General features: G+C 52.0%; 5 protein-coding genes across 5 annotated transcripts; all 5 read left to right on the top strand.

Annotated features, from left to right (window-relative positions):
* Positions 1 to 210: 210 nt before the first annotated feature.
* Positions 211 to 2,377, top strand: Triagg1_2287 (uncharacterized protein; the record flags this gene model as incomplete). Its single annotated transcript, XM_062896451.1, has 2 exons — positions 211 to 1,855; positions 1,962 to 2,377. The coding sequence occupies 2 exons, from the start codon at positions 211 to 213 to the stop codon at positions 2,375 to 2,377; spliced, it is 2,061 nt and encodes a 686-aa protein (XP_062758499.1).
* A 2,407-nt stretch (positions 2,378 to 4,784) lies between these two features.
* Triagg1_2286 (uncharacterized protein) lies at positions 4,785 to 18,102 on the top strand (the record flags this gene model as incomplete). Its single annotated transcript, XM_062896450.1, has 3 exons — positions 4,785 to 5,151; positions 5,281 to 17,600; positions 17,665 to 18,102. 3 exons carry the CDS (start codon positions 4,785 to 4,787, stop codon positions 18,100 to 18,102), a joined length of 13,125 nt encoding a protein of 4,374 aa, XP_062758498.1.
* Positions 18,103 to 19,511: 1,409 nt separating this feature from the next.
* Positions 19,512 to 20,483, top strand: Triagg1_2285 (uncharacterized protein; the record flags this gene model as incomplete). Its single annotated transcript, XM_062896449.1, has 1 exon — positions 19,512 to 20,483. The coding sequence occupies one exon, from the start codon at positions 19,512 to 19,514 to the stop codon at positions 20,481 to 20,483; it is 972 nt and encodes a 323-aa protein (XP_062758497.1).
* Positions 20,484 to 22,519: 2,036 nt separating this feature from the next.
* Positions 22,520 to 23,573, top strand: Triagg1_2284 (uncharacterized protein; the record flags this gene model as incomplete). The annotated part of the gene is made up of 4 exons (XM_062896448.1): positions 22,520 to 22,538; positions 22,603 to 22,819; positions 22,879 to 23,281; positions 23,340 to 23,573. 4 exons carry the CDS (start codon positions 22,520 to 22,522, stop codon positions 23,571 to 23,573), a joined length of 873 nt encoding a protein of 290 aa, XP_062758496.1.
* A 643-nt stretch (positions 23,574 to 24,216) lies between these two features.
* Positions 24,217 to 24,898, top strand: Triagg1_2283 (uncharacterized protein; the record flags this gene model as incomplete). The annotated part of the gene is made up of 2 exons (XM_062896447.1): positions 24,217 to 24,521; positions 24,628 to 24,898. 2 exons carry the CDS (start codon positions 24,217 to 24,219, stop codon positions 24,896 to 24,898), a joined length of 576 nt encoding a protein of 191 aa, XP_062758495.1.
* Between the last annotated feature and the right edge of the window lie 1,062 nt (positions 24,899 to 25,960).

Raw genomic sequence — 25,960 nt, 5'->3', positions numbered from 1 at the left:
CGGCGTTCGACGCTTGACCGTCGCGATCGAGCGATCGTAGAGCCGCGACCGGCCGGCTGACGACGACACGCCCTGACGCCGACCGGGCCGTGCTCGTGCTTTTTGTGATTTTTTGTTTTGTTTTATTATTTTTTTTGTAATTTTTTTTTTCGCGACTCGAGTTCGGTCGACGCGGTCTTCTTGCTTCGACGACCACAGGAAAGCCTCATCATGGCCAACCTGGGCCAGTCCGGGCCCAATCCCCACGGCCTGGCTTTCCCCCAGACGTCCTTCAGCAGACGCAGCACCGGCTTCGCTCCCGCCCACCCGAACCAGCCCAACAAACAGTCTCCCGCGCCTCAGGCGGCCTCGCCATACCAGTCGCAAGCCTATCCGCCGCAGCAGCCGCCTCAGGGCTATCCGCAACACCTCTTCAACACGCCGGCGTCGGTCAACGCCAGCGTCGCCAATGCCTCGTCGCGCGCGCCCAACCTCCACGTCTCCAATGCCCTGCCGCGGCAGCAGCGCGCCGCTCCGCCTAGGCAGCAGATGCAGGCCCAGCCGAACCCGCCGCCCATGCTCTTCCCGACCTCGATGAGCCAGCCCGTCGCACACGAATCCATCCTCTCTCACCAGCACCATCCGCAACACCACCCGCAGCAGCACCCGCAGCAGCACCCGTCTCAGCAGGCATTGGCCGGCCATCCGGGGCACGCGCAGCAGCAGCAGCACCACCAGCAACAGCAGCAGCAGCAGGCCGTACAGCAGCAGCAGGCTCAGCAGGTCCAGCATCACCCGCAGCAGCAACAGCAGCAGCAGCACCACCAGCAGCCGCATCATCCTGCCTACGCCCAGCACCCTCAGGCTCATCAAGCGGCCCATGCCTCTCACCAGACACATCAGACGCACCAGACGCACCAGGTACCGCAGCAGATTCAGCAACAGGCCCAGCACCAGCACCAGCAGGAGCAGCTTCATCATGTCCAGCAGTCCCGCTCCCAGCAGCAGGCACAGCAACAGCAGCAGGCGCAACAGCAACAACAGGCGCAACAACAGCAAGTACAGAAGCAGCATCAATCTTCGCGGCAGCAACTGCAAATCCCACAGCCCCAGGCTCAGCAACCGGTGCAGCAGCAGGTGCCGCAGCCGGTTCCGCAACCAGTCCAGCACCAGGTCCAACAAGTACAACACCAGCAACAACAACACCAAGCTCAGCAGCAAGTACAGCAGCAGCAGCAGCAGCACCAACAGCATCAACATCAACAACAGCAGCATCAACAACAACAGCAGCAGCATCAGCAGTTACAAGCCGCCGCTCAGCAGCCTGAACCCATTTCTCAGCAGCAGCAGGATAGTCATGCGGGAGAGGACTTGGACATGGACGGCCAACAAGACGGAGACGACGACAACAGCACTCTGGCGCCGTCCAAGCTGATGAACGATCAATTGGCGGCCACTCAACCCTTGGGAGAGATGATGTCACCACCTCCTGAAGGCGGCAGTTATCCCACGCTCGAGGCCGTTCAGAAGGCCGTCTTGCGCTACTGCACCTCGGTCGGTTATGCTATCGTCATTGGACGGTCCAAGAAGACGGTGCCAGGATTGAAGAAGGTGCTTTTCGTTTGCGATCGGGCCGGAAAGCCGCCAAGCCGAGTCAGCCCCGAGTTTCGAAAGCGTAAGACATCGTCGAGAAAATGCGACTGCCCCTTTGGCTTCTTTGCCATTGAGCAGCGAACTCAGTGGACTATCCGCTACCGGCCGGACCCTTCGCACTTGCAGCATAACCATGGGCCGAGCGAGAGTCCGTCAAATCACCCCGCAGCCAGAAAGCTCGACAGCAAGATGGTTGCCGCTGTGAAGCAACTGAAAGATAGTGGTTAGTATTCTCCCCCAAAACAATGTCTAAGAATGATGGGAGTGGAAAAGGGGGGAGGCGGAAGACCTGTTGGGCAGAAATTCTCGCTAACCGATCCTATGTGTAGGTGCAGGCGTATCTGAAACACTGCAGATTCTCCAAACTGATAATCCTGACTGCCACTTGTTACCGAGGGACATTTACAACGCGCGTGCGGCCATCAATCGTAATCCGCAGAAAGTAGCCACGGGCCTGGCGGAGAATCGGCCGGCCATATATACCAAGCCGTTGCAGTCGCCCGAAGACCGCATACGAGCCGAGCTGAGGCGCGAGCTGGCCAAGGCTCGCGAAGACTTGAAGAAGATTGAAGAGGAGAAGCAAAAGGAGATTGACGACCTCAAGGCCAAGATGGCGGAAAAGGACAAGCTGATAGAAAAGTTTGAAATGTTTATTGACATTTGTAACGGCAGAGTCATTCTCCAGAGAGAAAGGCTAGCTGGTCCTGAAGGGGGCGCGGCGGGCGGTGTCAACCCGAGTGTTTAAGCCCTTCTTCTCTGTTTTGAGTTTTGCCCTGTTCCCTTCAAACAAACCCCTTTCTTCCCTCCTCCTCCTGGCGTATCGGGTCTTTGATATACACAATAAAGGGGGCACTTGGAGAGAAGCTTGGTCGTTCCGGTTCTAACGGAGTGTTAACATACGGAGAGGCGTTTAAGAAACGGTATGGTGTGCTGGTTTCCCATTCATTATGACTCTTTTTTTTTGTGTTTGCTTATGCAAGTATATGACGCCGTTGCTCGATTTCTCTTTTGCTTCTCTTTTTCCCCTTTTCTTTTTCATCAGAGGAGGTGGATTCATTTCCGACCTGTCCAGAGACTTACATAAGAGGGCTTTCTTTGCATTGAGGTCTTTCCACTTATCCTTTTTTGCCTTTCGATGTTTCTTTTCTTATTTTTTCTTTTCAGTTGGGGTGATTCGAGGGGCGTCAAATATGTAAACACTGGTTTTTGAGGATGATGAAGGAAGGGGGGATGTGATGGATAAGGAAAGCAAGTTGGTAGTTTTCATGTCAGTAGAATTCACTTGAGGGTCAATGTTTGAATGATGAAGTAGATGTTTTTTTTCATGTGGATGTGGCCCTTTCTCTTGCTTCTTTGTCTCTGTGTTTTTGCTGCTGCTCAATTTATATACATGCCTCCATTTCCTTATTGAGACGAGCACAGATACTTAGTCCCTATGACCCTGTAACGTGGTACAGCTAATATGCACGTACCTACATAGGTACTTATGTAGCTTTGTCCCGGAAAGAAAAAAAAATAGGGTGGAGTGTTAATATCGAGATACCGGGAAAAGAGGATTAGGAAAAAAAATTGTTGGTTGAGGCGTGGCGTGGCTGTATAGAAATAGGCTTTTTTTTTTTTTTACTAAAAGGGAGGTGTGTGTTTTTTTGCGGTTTTATATAGCATGAGTGGGAGGTACACATTGACGGGAATTTAAGCTGCTAACCTTTGGGAGGGGGGTTTGTGTGGTGTCGAGTTAAGTTACCCGGTAGACGCACCCCGTGTGGTTGGTATCTTTTTTTTTCTTCAGGGGAGGTGTGTGCCTGAGGTTTAGGGGGGAGTTGCGGGATGGTACGGGTATTGGAGGTAAGGTTGAGTTTAGGTGGATGAATGGTGCTATGTAGGTACCTATGGATGTGGTGATTTTTCTTTTTGAGGGGGGTGATAGTGGGATGGTTGATGAGATGAGTGTTTTGGACGATTGGTGAGGGATTCTACGTATGAGGAGTGCTGGAGGTGTTGGGGGAGTGATGGATGGAACAAGTGTTATGGAGATTGAGATTCTACCATTAGTTGCCGTCCACTAAGACTGACTCTAGGTGTAAGTGTCAGGAGTACATGATGTCAGATGTACTCGTACTCGGTGGTAAAGTGCTTCGGCTTTCAAATCCCAAACCACGAGTAATTAACTGATGCGCAACTGGCATCTTCTCTACATCAACGCCTTTTTCTGTTCCATCCACCAAAAACTAAAACATCCAAACAATGGCCCAGACGCCACGCCTCCAGCCAATCAGGCACGCATTCGACCTTGCTCGCACCCCCACCCGCGTGCGCTGGCAGCTTGTGTTGTCCCACCGCCTGACGGACGATTGATTGATTGATTCAGAGACTAGAGACTAGAGAACTAGGGGTCCCTCCGTCTGGGTTTGGTTGGTTTGGGGTTGGAGGTTGGAGGTTGGGGCCGTTTTAGCTTCCACCAGGTCGACAGCTTGTGCCTGTTCTGTAGCGCATTTTGTGGATTGGATGCATGTTTCTGTCTCGTCTTTGTCTTGTGCGGTGAGCCTCCTATTCGTTTCTCTGCTTCTTTCTCGCTACTGCACGCATTGTCTTTGTTCGTCTTTTCGTCTTTTTTCTTTCTTTCCGCGGTTTGCTCTGAACTGAACCCCTGCAGAGACCAAAAGTCGATTCTTGCTCGCTTGTGATAGAGCGAGACCCCGGAATCTCGGAGTGTTTATTTTTGTGTCGGTGTACTCCCGCTGCGGTGCGGTACCTCGAGCTACTTCTGCCAAGGTACGGCTCTCAACGTGCAGCGACGCCACGCCCTGCATTCTCTCCTTGCGAAACCTCAACCTCGTGCTTTGGACTCTCAACAGCTCCCAGCTGCACGCGAATAGCATCTTCTACCGACTTACCTACTGCTTGTACTTCTTCCCCCCCCTTGTCGAGCTTCCTCTTGTCCCGTTCCTCTGCCCGAGCCCCTCTCCACACAACCCCTGGCCAACATTCCTTCTTAGCCCCCCCGATAAACGAGCAAACGAAGCGACCTCGACACACCCCACCATCGAAACCTATCCCGACGTCTCTGGAGATGACCGGCTTCTCGACATAGAAGCTCCCTTGTCCCCCTTCTTTTCTTTCTCAGTCTCTTCCACAGACTCGACGCTCGCGCCATGGAAGTGACCTCGGCCAACGCCCCGAGCCTCGGCGCCTCCAACGGCAACGGCAACGGCGTCTCGATCCCGGCGCCCTCGTCGCCCTCACCGACGCCGACGCCCTTCCCGACCATCGAGCCCGAACGCGTGGTTGACCACCTCGCCGCCATTTGCGAGATTGCCCTGGGCGCATTGCGGAGCGACCTGGAGCTGCCGGGCAACCTGCTGCACAAGGCGTCGTACGCAGAGACCGTTTCGCGGTGCACGCGCTTTGCCAACGATACCCTCAACGTGCTGTATATACAAAAGGACGTGGTCCAGTCTGGGTCGCTGGAGAACGGCAACGAGAACGGAGACGCGGGCGAGAATGGCAATGGCGTTGCTGGTGAGGATTTCTGTACTTCTCTCTTCCCCTCTCCCTCCCCGACTCCCCCCCAATATTTCCTTGTTGTTGCTGTTGTTTCTTTATAGCAGCTTTTGTTTTGCCTTCTTTGAACTGACGCTGGCCGATAAGCTCCCTCTACCTACGACTACACTCTTTCGACCGAAATCACCTCTACACCTACTACCGTCGCCACTTTGATTTTGCTCAAGGCATCGCAAGCGATTGATCCTTCTCGTCCTCTTACCTCTCAGATATTTATTACTAATCTACCTGGTCCTGCCTCCCTTAATGCCGCCTCGGGAGAGCAGGGCGTTGCGCTCTCACCGTGGGAGGTGCTCCATTCTCAAGTCCACCATGCCTTGGTGCCATACTTTGACGCAAACAGCAAGAGCCAGCAGCTTGCCAACGGATCCAGGGGGCGAGATGTCGATGCGAAGACGGGCATTCCCGTTACCAAGAAGCGGTTGAACGACTTGGAGCTGAGTCTGCTCCATCTGCAGCAAAACGTCGACATCCCCGAGATTTCTCTGGCGTTCCACTCGCTTATTCAGAATGTCCTCGACGATGCCGAGGTCACCCAGACGAAACCCTCCATGGAGGCGATTCCGAAGAATCTTCTACAAGACAGCAGTTTTCTCAACAAGCTGCAGGCCAACGTCAACACCTGGATCAAGTCCATCCAGGGCATCACCAAACTGACAAAGGAAACCTCGTCCAACGCCGTTCAGGAGTTTAGCACCGCCAGCCAAGAGGTCAACTTTTGGCTGTCCATGGAGTCTGCGCTGGAGGGCATCGAGGACCAGCTTAGGAGCGAAGGTGTCCTCCTGACCCTCGACGTGTTGAAGCATGCGAAGCGTTTCCAGGCCACGGTCAGTTTCGTCGCCGATACGGGCCTGAAGGAGGCCAAGGAGAAGGCGCAAAAGTACAACCAGCTGATGCGCGACTTCCCGCTCGACGAGCTGCTGTCTGCCCCGTCTCTGCTCAAGGTGGAGGAGGCTATTACTCAGATCTTTGCTCACTTGATGAAGAAGCTGAGGGTCTGCCCGTATCCTATTCGGAGAGCGCTGAGCTTGGCTCAGGCCATTTCGGCGGACCTAAACGACGTGTTGCTTCGTTTGCTTCCGGGTACCGAGCTGGTCAACCTGGGCTACCCAGAGTTTCAAAACGTCATGCGAACGTGCGACAGCATCTTCGTTGCCTGGGAGGACAATATCAAGGAGTTTACGCACCTGGCTCGTATGCTCATCATCCGCAGAAACGAGAAGCGTATTCCCATCAACGTCGAGAAGAACCACTCCGAGCTGGAGTCGCGAATCAAGTATGTCAGCGCATTCCGAGACAACCACGAACAGCTGCAGAGGACCATTGTCAACGTTTTGGGACCAAAGGCCATTATTCCCGGCGTTGTCGACATCACTTCCTCCTCTGCCAACCCCACTGCTACTGCTGGCGCCGTCATTGAGGAAATGGGTGATGTAGATGCAGTTGAGGAGGTCAAGCGAGCCTGGGAGGCGCTGCAGAATGTCGACCTCCTGGATGTCACGGACCAGGGCAAGGAACGGTGGGCGCAGGCCGAAAACCTGTACAATGAGCGCACCACACGAGTGGAAAACTCCATCATTGCGAGGCTGCGTGACCGCCTTGCCACGGCCAAGACCGCCAACGAAATGTTCAGAGTCTTTTCCAAGTTCAACGCCCTCTTTGTGCGGCCCAAGATTCGTGGTGCCATTCAGGAGTACCAGAACCAGCTGATGGATCACGTCAAGCAGGCTATCAATGGCCTGCACGAGAGGTTCAAGCAGCAGTATGGCCATTCTGAAGCCCACGCCATGGCGCAGCTTCGCGATCTCCCGCCAGTCTCGGGTGCCATCATTTGGGCCCGTCAGATTGAGCTCCAGCTTGACGGATACATGAAAAAGGTCGAGGCCGTCCTTGGGCCCGACTGGACCCTGCATGCCGAGGGTCACAAGCTCCGGGAGGAAAGCGAGCTGTTCAAGAATAAGCTGGACACGGGCAGGATATACGACGCTTGGCTGGCTGATGCCAACCGGCGCAAAATCTCAATCGCTGGGCAGCTTTTCAACATCAACCGAGTGAGGTCCGCGGGTGGTATTCTCGAGCTCAATGTCAACTTTGACCCTCAGATCATCACCTTGTTCAAGGAGACCAGAAACTTGACCTGGCAGTCTTACCTGGTTCCCCACGCGGTGACCACCGTGTCCAAAGATGCCAAGAGAGTGTATCCTTATGCTGTCAGTTTGATGGAGGGTGTTCGAACTCTGTCCCAGACGCTGCGGCAGATATCCACAATGGGCGAGGAAGCCATCCTCCTCAACGGATACAAGAACGAGGTGTACAAGCTCATTGGCGATGGTGTCCCGCTGAGGTGGGAGTCATTTGTCAACTCACACGAGCTCTTTTATGCCGACCAGAGACAGATCCGCCCCTTGCTTCCCGGAAGCACCGGATTTGGGCCGGCCAAGAACACGGAGAGCAAGCATGGCATGTTCATCTGGGGCTTCTCGGCGGCCGTTTCCGTTCTTCAGTCAAAGACGGCTACCCTCAACTCCATCTACGCTACCATCGAGCAAGCCCTCAAGGACCTCAGCGGCTGCCCCTATGATGCTGCTGCTTTCCAGTCTTACCTCGATACTATCCAGGGCGCTGTTGATCAGCTCAACTTGGAACAGTATGCCAACCTGGACTTTTGGGTACGTGGCGTCAATCACAAGGTCCAGACCATCTTGCTGGAGCGTCTTACCACCGCTGTTCAGGCTTGGATAGCTGCTTTTGAGCAGGATGTCACCGAGGAGGACCGTTGGAAGCAGTCCAAGGAGGACGATGGAAAGCAAGATGGCCCAACCATGAAGCGCCTCATCCTCGAGATTACCATGCGCAACCAGGTCATCTATCTTGACCCGCCGTTGGAGTACGCCAGAGCGAGCTGGTTCCTCCACCTCCACGACTGGCTGGGCATTGTCTGCAACCTGCGCAAGATCAAGGCCACGCGATACCAGATGAGCCTCAACACTGACGCCCAAGAGGAAGCTCGCTTCACCGACCTCCCTTCTCACTGTGCGGATATGCTTCACCGCGTTTACCTGTCCGTCGAGAAGAAGCTCAGAGAAGTGAGCATCTACGTCGACAAATGGCTCCAGTTCCAGTCTCTTTGGGATCTCCAGTCTGACCAGGTCTACGACATGCTCGGTGACCACCTCCCTCGATGGCTCGAGTGTCTCCAGGATATTCGAAAGGTCCGAACGACTTTTGACACGCAAGAAGTCAGCCGGTCTTTTGGCCACATCACCATTGACTATGATCAAGTACAGACCAAAGTGAATGCCAAGTACGACCAGTGGCAGCAGGAGATTCTCATCAAGTTTGCCAACCGACTGGGCAACCGAATGCGCGATATCAACGCCGAGATCGAAAAGGCGCGAAAGAACCTCGAGGGACAGAGCTCAGACACCTCGTCTACTGCGGCCGCCGTCTTGTTCATCACGGCGGTGCAGAGCTGCCGGCGCAACGCAAAGCTGTGGGCGCCAGAGATTGACATGTTCCGCCAAGGACAGTCTACTTTGGTGAGGCAGCGCTACCCATTCCCCAATGACTGGCTTCACATCGAGCAGATTGAGAGTCAGTGGGAGGCCCTCAAGGAGATTCTGGAGAAGAAATCCAAGATTATGGAGGAGCAGTCCGATGCTATGCGGGCAAACATTATTGCCCAAGATAAGCTGATCAATGAGCGCATCAATGAGATTGTGGCCCAATGGAACGAGGAGAAGCCTGTGTCTGGAACTATTCAGCCCGACGTCGCCTCTGCAACTCTGACCACCTTTGAGACTCGCATCACGGCTTTGCAGGTTGAGTCCCAGCAGGTCATGAAGGCAAGGGAAGCCCTCGACATTCCCGGCAACAACGACAGCATCTTGGAAATCACTCTGGAGGAGGTTCGTGATTTCCGGTCTGTTTGGTCCAACCTTTCCACCATTTGGACGAGTCTCAACGAAACCCGAGATATGCTGTGGACTGCTGTTCAGCCGAGAAAGATTCGCCAAAAGGTTGATGACTTGATCAAGAGCACAAAGGATATGCCTAGTAGAATGAGGCAGTACGCCGCTTTTGAGCACGTCCAGGGAGTCTTGCGAGGCTTCCTCAAGGTCAACAATATCCTGTCTGACTTGAAATCCGATGCCATTCGCGAACGACACTGGCACAAGATTTACAAGCAGATCAAGCCCCAGAAGCGCTTCTCACCTAGCTCCATGACACTTGGTGATGTCTGGGACCTTAACCTCACTGCTACCGAAATCATCGTCAAGGACATTATCGCTCAGGCCCAGGGCGAGATGGCTCTCGAAGAGTTCTTGAAGCAAGTTCGCGAGACGTGGCAGAACTATGCCCTCGAGATGGTCAACTACCAAAACAAATGCAGGCTTATCCGTGGCTGGGATGACCTCTTTGCCAAGTGTAGCGAGAACTTGAACTCTCTCCAGGCGATGAAGCACTCGCCTTACTACAAGGAATTTGAAGAAGATGCTGTGGGGTGGGAGGACAAGCTGAACCGCGTCCACGTGCTCTTCGACGTCTGGATTGATGTGCAGCGCCAGTGGGTGTACCTCGAGGGTGTCTTTACCGGAAACGCGGATATCAAGCACCTTCTTCCTATCGAGTCTGGTCGTTTCCAGAACATCAACAGCGAGTTCTTGGCCGTCATGAAGAAGGCCAACAAGACGCCCTACGTCCTCGACGTGCTGAACATTCCAAATGCCCAAAAGTCCCTGGAGCGTCTGGCAGAAATGCTGAACAAGATCCAGAAGGCTCTTGGTGAATATTTGGAGAAGGAGCGTGTTTCTTTCCCCCGATTCTACTTTGTCGGTGACGAGGACTTGCTGGAAATGATTGGTAACAGCAACGACACTTTACGTATTGCCAAGCACTTCAAGAAGATGTTTGCCGGATTGGCAGGCCTCATTATGGATGACGAGGGAGTCATATCTGGCTTCACCTCCAAGGAGGGTGAGGCTGTCACACTAAACAAGGAGATTTCTTTGGCAAAGACGCCTAGAATCAACGACTGGCTTGCGCTGCTGGAAAACGGAATGAAGCAGTCGCTGGCCGAGCTGTTGGCCAAGGCTGTGGAGGAGTATACTCCCATTTTCGAGTCTGAAAACATCGATCGGGAGGCTCTAGTTGCCTTTATGGATGCTTTCCCCAGTCAGATTGTTGTCCTCGCAACACAGGCTGCCTGGACGACGGCTGTCGAAAATTCGCTTGCTGCTGGTGGCCAGACGCTGCAGACTCTTTTTGAGAGGGAGGTGCAGGTTCTTCGCGTCCTTGCGGAGACTGTTCTGGGAGACCTCGAGGTCATCCAGCGCAAGAAGTGCGAACAGCTGATTACCGAATGCGTTCACCAGCGAGACGTGATTGAGAAGCTGGTCAATGTCAAGGCTGATTCGGCCGGCCACTACCTCTGGCAGCTCCAGATGCGCTATGTATACACTCCCGAAGGCAACTTCCTCACTCGCCTGTACATCAAGATGGCCAATGCCAAGCTCAACTACGGTTTCGAGTATCTCGGCGTCCCCGATCGTCTCGTTCGGACTCCCCTTACCGACCGATGTTTCCTTACTCTTACCCAAGCCCTCTGCCAGCGGCTCGGAGGTTCGCCGTATGGCCCCGCTGGTACAGGAAAGACGGAGTCCGTCAAGGCCTTGGGTGTGCAGCTCGGAAGGTTTACGCTCGTCTTCTGCTGTGACGACACTTTTGATTTCCAGGCCATGGGTCGTATCTTTTTGGGTATTTGCCAGGTTGGTGCGTGGGGCTGCTTCGACGAGTTTAACCGTCTCGAAGAGAGGATCTTGTCTGCTGTTTCGCAACAGATTCAAAACATCCAGTTCGGTCTGAAGCAGGGAGCCGAGAACGACAAGTCCCAGATTGAGCTTGTTGGCCGACAGCTTCGCGTCAACGAGAACACGGGCATCTTCATCACTATGAACCCGGGCTATGCCGGCCGTTCTAACCTGCCCGATAACTTGAAGAAGCTTTTCCGAAGCGTTGCCATGTCCAAGCCCGACAAGGAGCTGATTGCCGAAGTCATGCTGTACTCGCAAGGTTTTGGCCAGGCCAAGCGGCTTTCGAAACAGACGGTGCCCTTTTTCGACAAGTGTTCAAAGGAGCTGTCCAAGCAAGCCCATTACGATTTCGGTCTTCGTGCGCTCAAGAGTGTCTTGGTTAGCTCTGGTGGTCTCAAGCGTTCTCGTTTGGGCGATGGAGATCTCGGCGCTGAAGAGATTGTCGAGCCGGAAATTCTCGTACAGAGTATTCGCGAGACCATTGCACCCAAGCTGATCAAGTCGGATGTGGACATCATGATCAACATCGAAGAGGACTGCTTCCCTGGCGTCCAGTACGTGCCTGCTAACTTGCACGCTCTGGAGGATGCTATCCGTACGCTCGCTGCCGAGCGCCAACTCGTGGTGACGGAACTGTGGATGACCAAGGTTCTTCAGCTGTACCAGATTCAAAAGATTCATCACGGTGTCATGATGGTTGGTAACTCTGGCACGGGTAAATCGGCCGCCTGGAGGCTCCTGCTTGATGCTCTGCAAAAGGTGGAGAATGTTGAGGGCGTTTCTCACGTCATTGACTCCAAGGTCATGTCCAAGGAGGCTCTCTACGGTAACTTGGACTCCACCACTCGTGAATGGACGGACGGTCTCTTCACCAGCATCCTGCGTAAAATTGTGGACAACCTTCGTGGCGAAGACTCCAAGAGACACTGGATTGTCTTTGACGGCGATGTTGATCCCGAGTGGGTAGAAAACTTGAACAGCGTGCTTGACGACAACAAGCTGCTTACCCTGCCCAACGGAGAGCGTCTCAACTTGCCGGCCAATGTCCGCATCATGTTTGAAGTCGAGACGTTGAAGTATGCAACGCTCGCCACCGTTAGTCGATGTGGTATGGTTTGGTTTAGCGAGGATACCGTCTCGCCTAACATGATGGTGACCAACTACATCGAGACGCTTCGCAGCGTTCCCTTTGAAGACCTGGATGAGGATAGCGTTGCCACGGGCCAAAGCCCGGCTAAGACGCTGGCCGTTCAGGCCCAGGTTGCCGATATGCTCAAGGGATACTTGACCGAGGAAGACTTTATCAACCAGGCCTTGGAGCGGGCTCAGCGATACAACCACATCATGGAGTTTACGGTTGCTCGTGTTCTCACGACTCTGTTTTCGCTATTGAATAAGGCTGCCCGTGATATCATTGAGTATAATGGACAGCATGCCGACTTCCCTCTGGAGTACGATCAGATTGAGGGATTCATGGCGAAGAAGCTGCTTCTTGCGCTTGTCTGGGCACTTACGGGAGATTGTCCGCTTGGTGATCGAAAGCTATTCGGTGATGACATTTGCGCATTTGCCAACTTTGGGTCACCGCCTCTGGATGGCACCAGCTCACTTATTGATTTCGATGTTCTCCTGCCTCAGGCTGAGTGGACGCCCTGGCAGAACCAGGTCCCCACCATTGAGGTCAACACGCACTCCATCATTCAAACCGACGTCGTTATCCCGACCCTGGATACCGTGCGCCACGAGGATGTTCTTTATTCCTGGCTGGCTGAGCACAAGCCTCTCCTGCTCTGCGGTCCTCCTGGTTCCGGTAAGACGATGACGCTCTTCAGCGCTCTTCGTAAGCTGCCCAACATGGAGGTTGTCGGTCTCAACTTTTCCAGCGCAACCACGCCTGATCTTTTGATCAAGACGTTTGAGCAGTACTGCGAGTACAAGAAGACGCTGAACGGCGTCATGCTGTCTCCTACTCAAATCGGTCGCTGGTTGGTCATCTTCTGTGATGAAATCAACCTTCCGGCTCCCGACAAGTATGGCACTCAGCGAGCAATCTCCTTCCTGCGCCAACTTGTTGAGCACAACGGCTTCTGGCGAACTTCTGACAAGTCGTGGGTTACTCTTGACCGCATCCAGTTCGTTGGTGCTTGTAACCCGCCTACCGATGCCGGCCGTACGCCCATGGGCGCTCGTTTCCTTCGCCATGCTCCCCTTGTCATGGTTGATTACCCCGGCGAGCTCTCTCTCAACCAGATTTACGGCACGTTCAATGCCGCCGTGCTCAAGATTGTGCCCTCGTTGCGTGGATATGCCGAATCGCTTACGCATGCCATGGTTCGCTTCTACCTCGAGTCTCAGCAGAGGTTCACGCCCAAGATCCAGCCTCATTACGTGTACAGTCCTCGTGAACTTACTCGCTGGGTTCGTGGTGTATATGAAGCTATTAAGCCTCTGGAGGCGCTATCCCTGGAAGGTCTCATTCGTATCTGGGCGCACGAAGCCCTGCGACTTTTCCAGGATCGTCTTGTAGACGAAGAGGAGCGAAAGTGGACCGAAGAATCTGTTCGCCGCATTGCTCTCGAGTATTTCCCCTCCATGGATGAAGAGAAGGCTCTTGGCGGCCCCATTTTGTTCTCTAACTGGCTGTCCAAGAACTACGTCCCCGTCGACCGAGAGCAGCTCAGAGACTTTGTGTCTGCCCGTCTCAAGACTTTCTGCGAGGAAGAGGTTGATGTTCCGCTTATCCTTTTCAACGACGTCTTGGAGCATGTGTTGCGCATTGATCGTGTCTTCCGACAGCCGCAGGGTCACTTGATTCTCATTGGCGTGAGCGGCGGTGGCAAGACTACGCTTTCGCGATTCGTGGCATGGATGAACGGCCTCAAGGTGTTCCAGATCAAGGTTCACGGCAAGTACTCGGCTGAAGACTTTGACGAAGACTTGCGAGACGTGCTGCGGAGATGTGGCTGCAAGGGTGAGAAGATTTGCTTCATCATGGACGAAGCCAACGTTTTGGACTCTGGTTTCCTGGAGCGCATGAACACACTGCTTGCCAACGCTGAGGTGCCTGGTCTCTTTGAGGGCGACGATTACGTTGCCCTGATGACGGCTTGCAAAGAAGGTGCTCAGCGACAAAACTTGCACCTTGATTCACCTGAGGAGTTGTACAAGTGGTTCACCCAGCAGATTGTCAACAACTTGCACGTCGTCTTCACCATGAACCCGCCCGAGGGTGGCCTGGGTTCAAAGGCCGCCACCAGTCCGGCCTTGTTCAACAGATGTGTGCTGAACTGGTTTGGAGATTGGTCGGACCAGGCGCTGTTCCAGGTTGGCCACGAACTCACACACTCTATCGACCTGGATAAGAGCAGCTTCAACGCTCCAGACACAATCCCGGTGGCTTACCGCGGCTTGCAGCTACCGCCGTCGCATCGCGAGACGGTCGTCAACTCTATGGTCTACATCCATTACTCGCTGCAGCGGTATAACCAGAAGCTTCTCAAGCAACAAGGCAAGGTCACGTTCTTGACTCCTCGTCACTTCTTGGACTTTGTTACCCAATATGTCAAACTGTACAATGAGAAGCGCGAAGATCTGGAGGAGCAGCAGCGCCACTTGAACGTCGGTCTCGAGAAGTTGAGAGATACCGTAGACAAGGTGCGTGATTTGCGTGTCAGTCTTGCGGAGAAGAAGGCACAGCTCGAGCAGAAGGATGCCGAGGCAAACGAAAAGCTGCAGCGAATGGTTGCAGATCAGCGAGAGGCGGAGCAGAGGAAAAACACTTCCTTGGAGATTCAGGCGGCGTTGGAGAAGCAAGAGGCGGAGGTGGCGATGCGAAAGAAGGTTGTGCTCGAGGATTTGGCAAAGGCTGAGCCTGCGGTCGAGGAGGCCAAGGCCAGTGTCAGCAACATTAAGCGACAGCACTTGGTCGAAGTGCGTGGTATGTCTAATCCTCCGCAGAGTGTCCGGCTTGCACTGGATGCCGTGTGCACCCTGCTCGGACACAAGATCAACGACTGGAAGGCGGTCCAAGGTGTGGTTCGAAGGGAAGATTTTATTGCCAGCATCATCATGTTTGACAATGCCAAGATGATGACCAAGGGCCTGCGGAACAGGATGCGCAACGACTTCTTGTCGAACCCCGAGTTTACGTTTGAAAAGGTGAACCACGCTTCCAGGGCCTGTGGTCCCCTTGTCCAGTGGGTCATTGCCCAGGTCAGCTATTCTGATATCTTGGACCGCGTCGGACCTCTCAGGGAGGAGGTGGGCCTGCTTGAGGAGCAGGCACTCGAGACAAAGGCCAGCGCCATGGCGGTCGAGAAGAACATTGCGGAGCTCGAGTCTAGCATCAACACTTACAAGACGGAGTATGCCACTCTCATTAGCGAAACCCAGGCCATCAAGGCGGAGATGTCAAAGGTTCAGTTCAAGGTCGACCGAAGTGTCAGGCTTCTTGACAGCTTGTCGTCTGAGAGGGCTCGTTGGGAGGAAGGCAGCAAGTCGTTTGAGACTCAAATCAGCACCCTTGTTGGCGATGTTCTCGTCGCTTCGGCGTTTTTGGCTTATAGCGGTCTGTACGATCAGACGTTCCGAAAGAACATGATTGACGACTGGTATCACCAGCTGGATCTGTCCGGTATCCAGTTCAAGTCGCCTAACCCGGTGACGGAATACTTGTCCAGTGCGGATGAGCGGCTTGGATGGCAAGAGAACACACTGCCGGTCGACGACTTGTGCACGGAGAACGCCATCATTCTCAAGCGCTTCAACAGATATCCTCTCATCATTGACCCGTCTGGAAGAGTTACAGAATTCTTGCAGAAGGAGTGCAAGGATCGCCGCCTGACGGTCACGAGCTTCTTGGATGATACCTTTACAAAGCAGCTTGAGAGTTCGCTGCGTTTCGGTAACCCCATTCTCATCCAGGACGCTGAGCATCTGGACCCTATTCTCAACCACGTCTTGAACAAGGAGTACCAGCGAACTGGTGGTCGTGTCCTCATCCAGCTTGGTAAGCAAGACATTGACTTTTCGCCATCATTCAAGCTCTACCTTTCGACTCGAGATCCGTCGGCTACTTTTGCGCCGGATATTTGCAGTCGTACCACTTTTGTCAACTTTACCGTCACTCAGAGCAGTCTTCAGACTCAGTCACTTAACGATGTGCTCAAGTCGGAGCGTCCTGACGTGGACGAGAGGCGATCCAACCTCATTAAGCTGCAGGGCGAATTCAAGGTCCATCTTCGACAGCTGGAGAAGCAGTTGCTGCAGGCTCTCAACGAGTCTCGTGGTAACATTTTGGACGACGACAAGGTCATAGAAACGCTAGAGACGCTCAAGACGGAGGCGGCAGACATCTCCGACAAGATGCGCAACACGGAGGGCGTCATGGCCGAAGTGGAGGAGATTACGCAGCAGTATAGCATCATTGCCAAGTCGTGCAGTGCAGTGTTTGCCGTTTTGGAACAGCTGCACTACATTAACCACTTTTACCAGTTTTCGCTGCAGTATTTCCTGGACATTTTCCAGTCGGTGCTGCGGGGGAACAAGAACTTGGCCAAGGAGACGAATCACAATGTTCGCCGAGACATCATCGTCAAGGACCTCTTTGTCAATACATTCAAGAGAACGGCGCTTGGTTTGCTGCAGAAGGACCGCATCACTCTGGCCATGCTTCTCGCTCAGGCGTCCCCGTACAAGATGGACAAGTCGATGATTGACGTGATTCTTGACAACCGAATCGCGGGCGTGGATGTGTCTTCCGACCTCGATGCCAAGGATGCGGCTTTCCAGGATGCCCGAAAGCTGAGCGTGCTCAAGGAGAAGCTCGATGCCATTCCGAGTGGCGACTGGGACAAGTTCTTTACCGAGGAGGTGGCCGAGGCTGTGGTGCCCCAGATTTGGGAAGAGGGCACCTCGGAGACGGATCAAGCTCTTTACTCCCTCTTGCTGGTCAAGCTTTTCCGCATGGATCGCTTTGTTCCCGCGGCGGAGCGCTTTGCTACCCTCGTGTTTGGATCCGACACGTTTGATATTGTGGATGATTTGACCAAGACTGTCAGCCAGGTTTCTGCTACTCTCCCCATTGCCTTGGTGTCTAGCCCTGGTTTCGATGCTAGTTACAAGGTGGACAGTCTTGTGCAGAGAATGAACGTGCGCTGCACGAATATTGCCATGGGTTCGAACGAAGGTCTGGCCAGCGCCGACAAGGCCGTCAGCAGTGCGGCAGAGACAGGATCGTGGGTCCTCATCAAGAACGTGCACTTGGCGCCGACGTGGCTGCAGAGCCTGGAGAAGCGCATGGAGTCGCTCAACCCGCATGGCGATTTCCGCTTGTTCCTATCCATGGAATCAAGTCCCAAGATTCCTGTCAACTTGCTCCGTGCCTCGCGCGTGCTCATGTATGAACAGCCGGCCGGTGTGCGAGCCAACATGAAGGACTCGATGTCTTCGCTTTCGACGCGCGCGGTTAAGAGCCCTGTGGAGAGGACGAGACTTTATCTCTTGATTTCATTCTTGCACGCTGTTGTGCAGGAGAGGTTACGATATGCGCCGAACCTTGGTTGGAAGGGTTTCTGGGAGTTTAATGATAGCGACGTAAGAATCACCCTTTTCTCTCCTTCAGATGTGTAATTAGAACTTTGCTGACTCGTGATCATAGTACGAATGCTGTGCGTTTATTGTTGACGTCTGGATTGAGGGAGTTGCTGGCAATCGAACCAACATTGCGCCGCAAAACATTCCGTGGGACATGATTCGCTACCTGGTCACGGAGACGTATGGTGGCAAGATTGACGATGAAGGCGACTTTAAACTCCTCGGACAACTGGTTACGTCGTTCCTCACGCCTGCTGCCTACGACTCCGACCACAAGCTGGTGGAGGGAGATGACCCTCTCCTTGTTCCATCGGGCACGGGTCTGCAAGACTTTTTGGCCTGGGTGCACAAGCTTCCTGAGCGTGAGCCCCCTACGTATCTTGGTCTGCCGGCGAATGCGGAGAAGTTGCTCTTGGTTGGCTTGGGCAGGAGCTTGGTCGAGAATTTACGCAAGGTTACGGGGTTGTTGGATGAGAATGAGAGACTTGTGACGGATTCATGAATGAAGATGGAAGATTAGATGACGGGATTATGGGCTATGACGTTTTTGAGGTTTGAGATGATTAGCCGGTGGTAATTTATGTCCTTTTTTTTGTTTTGTTTTGCTATGGAAGGGATGCTGCTTAGATGAGATTATGCGGATACCCTGAGATGAGACTTGTTGATTGGTAGTTTTAGAGGTATGCATATATATGTTTTTTTTATGATTTAGATTATGTTTGTTGTACACTTGGAGTTTGGTGATTGATGTGTGGATGGATGAATGTGGTGCTTTGGGATGGCCTTTATTTATATTGACGAGCGGCTGATATGTGATTATATTTGATGATTATGTGGATGGCTGAACATGATATTGCTGGATTCCTCTTGCTAATGTTTGTATTGTTTGATCCTCATTCTTATTTCTAGGAGATGGTGCGAAGAATAATTTGGAGCAAAGACATGATTGCTTGCATGATTTCCTCTTACTTTTCCATACGTGCTACATCACTCTTTTCCTAATCTCTGTTCTATGATGGCTTCACGATTCCTATTCAAAGGCTGGAATTAAGTGTGTGTGGTGTAATAATACGTACCTACTGAAATACGAATTCTGTTTTGTTCAAAGCATTTTTTGTGGTAAATTTGCATGGAACTCCAAGAATTGGACGCCCGCCATGGTTACACTCTGCTAAGGCGGCTGGTGAATGTCTTTTTGAAGGACCAAAAGTATGAGAAGCCTGAGAGGCGAAAATTCAATGGTAATTGTGAAGGATCGGTTCAATAGCTGATGAGGCGGTACAAAATATGTGTTTTCGGGCATAAAGGGTGCTGACGTTTACGTTCAAAAACAGGCTGATGGATGTCCAGTATTGTGGTTCAAATAGCACATGACTGAATTGCTAGCTTAGAGTGAATCAGTATGAGAGATTGGAAATGAGCCTTGGTTTATGTTTTTGGAAAGATCTGAACGGATTTGAAACAAGTATAAGAATGTTTGTGCACGATATGAGCGTTCTGTTGCGCATCTTTGTGTTTTGAATATACGTTGAGACAAAATAGAGACATAAGAAGCCCCGGTCCTGTCTTCTTCTGTCATTTTGAACTTCCATTTCAACTGATTTTGCATCTCGTCTGCTGTTTCAGCCTTCATTAATACAGTCATCGAGGTATTTACCGTCGCTACCAATCATATCCGTGTTTACACACTATCTGTCTCGCATCAAGCTACCCAGAACCAGTGCTGTAAATGTTGGCGGCTTGAAAACTATTATTTCATCGAAACACCAATATCGCCAACTGCTTTTCTATATTGATTACTACGACTGAATCGGATCAGGTATATCTATTGGTGGTATCCCGTCCTGTTTGCGATTTCTACGTCGCTTGCTGTGCAACGGCAACAACGTGAGCAACAGCAATGTTGACAAGATGGATTCATTATTCCACCTTCCGCCAGAGCTTTTCCGCCATATCATCGATATGATGGACTTACACGACGAGTTCGTCCTTTCTCAGACAGGTCGTGGCTTGCGGTGCGTCTTCTCTCGCAACTGGGACGAAGCGCTCGCTCAACTCTCCCCCGAGGATAGGCTTCGATTTTGGGCAGGATTAGCATCTATTTCTCCTGACCACTGGGCGTGTCCACGATGCTGCAGACTGCACCGTGTTGATACGTCGGATACGCCAAGTACACCGCAGGATCCTCCTTGTGGTGCTCAACTCTCCCTACGAAGGATCAGCGAAGGAGGTTATTCTCTCCGACAGAATCACATGCAGACTGCTCTAAAGCTCTCTCGCATGGGGAACTCGCACCAGGAATACCTCGCTCGCTTGATGAGTCCCCATAGATTCAGTTTCACCACGGAATGCGTGTTTCAACCACAAATTAGAGAGACCTACACGGCGAAGCCCAGGATTATCAATGGCCGGTTCATCTTGCGGGAAGAGTGGGTTATTACAGATGAGAAAAACGTTGCTCGGCCTCTCCTCCATAACATCATCATCCCAAGTTGCCCACACTTGTGTGTCATTGGCAAGGGCGTTATCAACTCCAAATACTGGAAACGGCGGGGAGGCAGGTTGGCTCGGCAGGCCAACCCCAATGCCAGAGAGATTATTCTCCTTGAGGAAGCCATAGAAAACGCCATAAGATACAGGGGGGTCAGCATCATCTGCTCTTGTCCACGGTGCCCGACAGACTATGAAGTCTGTGTCTCCGAGAGTGGGAGGATGGCGACGATTCGGGCCTGGCACGACTTTGGCGGAGAGGGTACGCCCATGGACACTGGTTTGAACTTGCATGTCCGGAATGCTGGTGTGTCAGATTGGATTGACCAAGGGCCGCGGTCGGGTCATGTTCCGGGCAGCATTGAGAGGTTGTGGTTGGATACCCATCGTTGAGAACTACAACTGGCGAGACAGCATGGAGCGTCTGGAGAGGTCGACTTGTGATGCTGGTTATACCATGGGTTGGGTTGGATACGTGTGCTATGGTAAAACAGACTGGCATTGTGATGGAGTATAGCTTTGCTGAGAATGTGTGTTAATTTGGTGTTTTGGTTTTATTTTTCATTTTGGCGCTCATTAGGCAAGACCATCTGATGGAGTATGTGACGCGTCCATCATTCATGAGTGGGTTAGTAGTTGTACTTATCTCGCCATAATATAATATTTTTCTTTTCTTTTCTTACGATTCAGGATTATAGATTAACTATCAATACACAACAAAAAAATGATCTAAATATCCTTGTAGCCCGGTCATGGTTCCAAAACTAACGGGGCATAGAGTGAAATGAATATATTAAACAACAAAGCAAACCACGTGCAGAGACAATGAGAACATCGGATACGTGAGCAAAAGACATTGCCGTGCTGTGGTTTGCGGAGATCAAGGGCCGCCTTTGCAATATAATATTACTTCTACGGAGTAAGCATTTGAAGGTGAGACTCGTAGTGGGAAGCCATAGAATTCGTGCACTATGCTCGTCTTGTGTAAATTTGAACGTTGCATACACCAGCTCTTTTATACATGATAAAAACAATATGCCAAGAATTATACTTGGGGAAAGGATGTAACTTATGGTTAGTTGGTGGCCGAGGAGAGACATGCATGAGCCGGCGCCTCCAAACGTGTCTATTTAGGGTAGGCATGTCGTATTCGTTGGGTTGGAGTCGGCGATTGGAATCGCGATGCTTGCAACAATCGGCTAGGCTAGCGGTGGTTTTATTAGTGAACTATTAGCTATTTGTGGTATTTGGTGCAGGCATTTTGCGGGTGCTGTGATTTGGGGGATTCGAGCAGGCTGGTTGCGATGCTGAGATGCCATCAGTACCTGTGTGAACATGTGAAAAGAGGTACATGGATCATCGTCAAAATAGCAGCGTACACAAGGTATCGTATGATCTAAAACGTCGGCTTGGCAATGCATCACCACTCTATTCTCACAGTATCGTGAAGCCAGACTTCATACTGCAGATGAATGCAACAGCAACAGCTTCCTTCTTTCAGCTCACCACGGCCGTGGCCCGATGGGGTCACCTGCTCCCATTCCCCCACAGTACGTGTAATAAGAACAGACACGATCAACCCATTAGGCAAAGACGAATCCCCACGATGAGCATCGCCTCCCGCCTTCAAGAGGAGCTAAAAGACGGCCTAGCTGGTGAGCATCGTGACAAGGCGGGGGGGGGGAAGCAAAAGGCATAAACCTTTTTTTCTTCCCTTGTATTCGCATCCATGAAGCTACAGTACGTGTCTTAGTCGTACAGTATAAAGGGAAGCATGGGGCAAAGGGCGTGATGCTTACACCCCCCCCTTGAATCCTTGTCGACTTGGCGTGTACTTTTTCATTTGCTGGGGAACACAGGCAAGCAAATGGTGACGGGAGCTGCGCGTCATGAGCCGGATCGCAAGAGAAATCGGCGTGCGGCCTTGTTTGGCGCTTGTATGACAAGGGGGGACGATTCACCGTGTGCGGGCTTGTCTCTGTTTTTTCCTCTGCTTTGGTGGCGGGATGAGTTTGCATGCTTCCCCGCAAATGGGTGACGAGTTCAAGGGTGTCAAGCTTTTGGAGTGAATTGGACGAATGAAGAGTGAGGCGATTGAGTAATGGAGGATTGTTCTTTGTGTCGTTGTATGTACATTGTATACAGTCAGTCGCCTCGTTTGCTTATGGCGTCAAGGGGTATTTAAACCACTCGGAGCCCTCGATTTGAGTAGCTTGCCCTTCTTTACTCTTTTTCGTCTTGTGCAGCTAAAGTAATTTCCACTGTCCGGGACGATTGGTTTCTTTGTGAGCATTCATCGACCTTTTTCTCATTCTCCAGCATCTCGTCTTTGTTCTCCTCCTTCGTACTCGAGGTACGGTACCCTGGCCGCGTCGCGTCGTCATACGAATTCGCAGCATCGCCGAGTTTGACACAACAAGGCAGACATCATGGCTGGGTGGCAGTCCTGTAAGAGACAAATGATTCCGACAATGCTCGTCCTTCACACAGCTGGCTGACTTTGGCACCAAAGGGAACCCCTTCAGCAAGAGGGAGACGCACAGCAACGGCTCCATCGTCGCATACAAGATCTTGACCTTGCTCTCGTGGCTGTTGTCCGTCGTCGTCACCGTCTACTATGCCGTTCACGAGCCTCATGATGGCTACCATATCCGCCGGAACATATGGGACCAGAACTACCTGTATCCCAGCGCCTTTACCATGAACCACATCCTCGCTGACATCTACTGGTAAATCTCGCCATCGCTTCGTCAATTCTCGTTGAAGCCTTCTGACACTTGTGATCCAGGGTCGTTCTCTTCATCCTCCAGTTTGGATACGTCACATCGCTCTTCTCCAGCAGTGCCGACGTCGTTGCCGCGGCTGCTGGCGTCGGCAGCCACTTCATCCTCAACAACTTGCTTCACTCTGTATTCGTCTTCCTCTTTGTGAACTCGCACTTCCACATCGCCGAGGTCATACTGGTTCTCAACTTCTTCAACCTCAGCTCGCTGTATTTCCGCCACAACACGGTCCCGCGCTTCATCCACGTTCCTGTTGCTACAGGCCCGTTGGCATGGACGTTTGTGGCCATTTACTGGAACGGCGCCATCATGGTGCCGCACCCTCACAGCTTGGTGGCCAGAATCTTTGGCAACGTCTTCATCTGGTCCCTTCTGGTGTACGGATTCTTCTTCATTATTGCCTTCAATGTAAGCCATGTTTACTCAATCGCTTCCCTTGCATCGGGTACTGATCATCACAATCCAGGACTACACCATGGGCTTTGCTCTCAGCGTCCTCTCGGCAGCAATTGGCGTCGCCCAGTTCAAGCGCCAGGTGGTTGCTTTCCAGTGGATCTTTGCCTTTGTCATCATGGCTGTTCTCTTCATCTCGACAGCCACCGTTGCTGTTCCAGCCATGTCGGGCAGAGACGTCAGATGGAGGCGAACCACGAGCAGAGACGAGGAACGCGCGCCGCTGCTCAACGAGTCAGCCGCCTAAGGTGGAATCAAGCCCATCAATTCCTCGCCGACTCCGTGAACCCAGAGGCGGTGAGAAGATGCTTGTTTCACAGCAGACAGAATCACCCGAAAAGCCTGTTTGCTGAATCACAAAAAGAGTCTCGATGTCGATGGATGTGACGTAGGGGAGAGTAGCACCACAGATCTGTGGATCTGCGTTGGCAAGGGGCTTATCGCCATGTTTTGGTTCGGCGTACGAAATTAAGTTGAGATTAGGGTATTTGCAGTCCTGTACTCGTAATTGGTAGCATCGGTCGGTTCTGGCTGTGTCTCAGATCCGCGTTCACTTGGTTACACAACATACAATCTTCCTTCATAATTGCATGCAATGATCCCTACATTCTGCCAAGCAAGGACCTTTTGTTCCGTAAAGACAAGCATCATTCACCCGTGAGACATTCTGCTTATGACTTTTCCTTGACGGATCGATGACGTCGACGGAGCAGTGAGCTTTGGCCACCCGTATCGATAAGCACCTTGGAGCCACCCCCGGCGTGGCAATAGAGCAGACCATCTCCACTGCAACTCTGCATTTGCACAATGCATCTTGATCTTGTCATTCGTGTCGATAATTGTAATCAACCTTTATCTTGTCGTTCAGTTTTCATGTGGTGTTGCAGCAGATGAAGCCTCTCAGGCCGTTTCCCTTCCCGCTCAACATCGGAACGGATATATGCCGGATATCTCGCATCTATGGCATCCTGAGGAGCCCTCGGGGCATGCGATTTGTGAACCGCATCTTTTCTCCAGAAGAACAGGCGAGAAAGGATCCCAGGCTGCGATGTCTCGAGAATCGCCCAATCGATAGGCCTGTTTCGAGAAAAGAAAGCACACACTTTCGGCCGAGTATTGGGACAACGCCGAGCAGTGAAGTAATTGCTCATCAGGATCCTGAGAGATGGGCGGCTGCTACGTTTGTTGCGGGCAGGTAAGATTACTTTCTCACACTTGCACACTGCTTCTCTTATAGAAATGAGAAAGAAAACTTTTATATGAAAGGAATTTCTAACTCTGGGAATGCTGCACTCACATAGATTCGCTGCCAAAGAAGCCGCCATCAAGGCTCACTCCCACCGTCGCCTCACATTTCACGACGTCGTCATTGAGCGCCGTGGCAGAAACGAGGAGCGTCTAGGGAGCGGACCGCCTGTGGCACGAATCAAGGGCGATGAGGGTGAAGATGAGGATGCGAGTGCCATGATTTCGATTAGCCATGATGGCGACTATGCGACGGCAGTCTGTATGGCGTATGATCCGAGCGTTGTGAGTGTGAGTGGTGAACCAGACGAGGGAATAGCGCGATGAAGAGATGTTGATCTCTTTGGTATACCCTATTTATGAATCAAGAGACATAGAAAAGAAACGAATGGTATATACTGTACATGTTTAGTTCAGAGGACAAACAGGATATCTCACCATTTCCTGGTATTAGCTGCTGCATTGCTGATCACTACTTCGTAGACCTCCTTGCAAAGCAATTGAAAATGCTGCCGCAAATGTTCACACAGCTGGCAAAAAATAATAACAATAGAATTGTCACATGCTGCAAAAAAAGGCATTCGCAGACATCGATGTACCAGGGACTCGAACCCTGAGCCTCAGTCTTAGGAGGACTGCGCGCTACCATTGCGCCAGCACACCTGAATGACAGACAGTTGATGGCTTGGACCAATTGTGGCTAATGGAGGGCGCGAACTTAGCTTGCCCTATAAAGCTGTCGCAAATGTGGACTCTTTCTTTTTCTGGTCTTTTCTCTCACCTGAGAGTTTTGAAGCCGAAACGAAGAATGATTGATAAACTACGAGACGAGTTTTGTGTGGAGGAATTGGGATTGAGATGAAAAGCTGGGCTGGTTGCGCCTGCCCTTTTTGTAGTACACTGATAAATTACAGGTAGAGGTACAGCGAGTACATCGCTACAGTTTTCAACACCAAACCATTTTCAGCTTCAGACTGATCATCCATCTTATATCGTTCATCTTTGTGAGGCAGTGGCATGTGTCTTTTGCTATTGCACACATAATCGTTGAACCTTCAAACACAACACCATCAAACGTGCTATAATACTTTGCCGATACGGCTCCGATCCGATCCATTGCGGGGACAGAGTGTGGCTTAGATGCCAGGATTACGGCCTTGGTTCCGTCGTTGCCTGTTGTAGGCTATATTAGCTTCGATGGTTGATGGACGACCTGCGAGACAGTCCAAGTGTGAGTGGATTGGTGTTCCAATGGCCTTGCAAACGCACTCTCAGTGTTGTGTGGCGTCCTCGTAGACGTCGGGAGGACTGTGGTGTTGCGACTTCATATATACTATTCCGACTTTGATGAATGACTCAACTGAATGGCCAATAGTGTTCCTGGCGAGC

The sequence above is a fragment of the Trichoderma aggressivum genome, assembly GCF_033847375.1.
Source record: "Trichoderma aggressivum f. europaeum strain CBS 100526 chromosome Unknown scaffold_006, whole genome shotgun sequence".
NCBI lineage: Eukaryota > Fungi > Ascomycota > Sordariomycetes > Hypocreales > Hypocreaceae > Trichoderma > Trichoderma aggressivum.
Note: the sequence above shows the minus strand (reverse complement) of the source record. Positions and strands in the feature narration are given on the sequence as shown.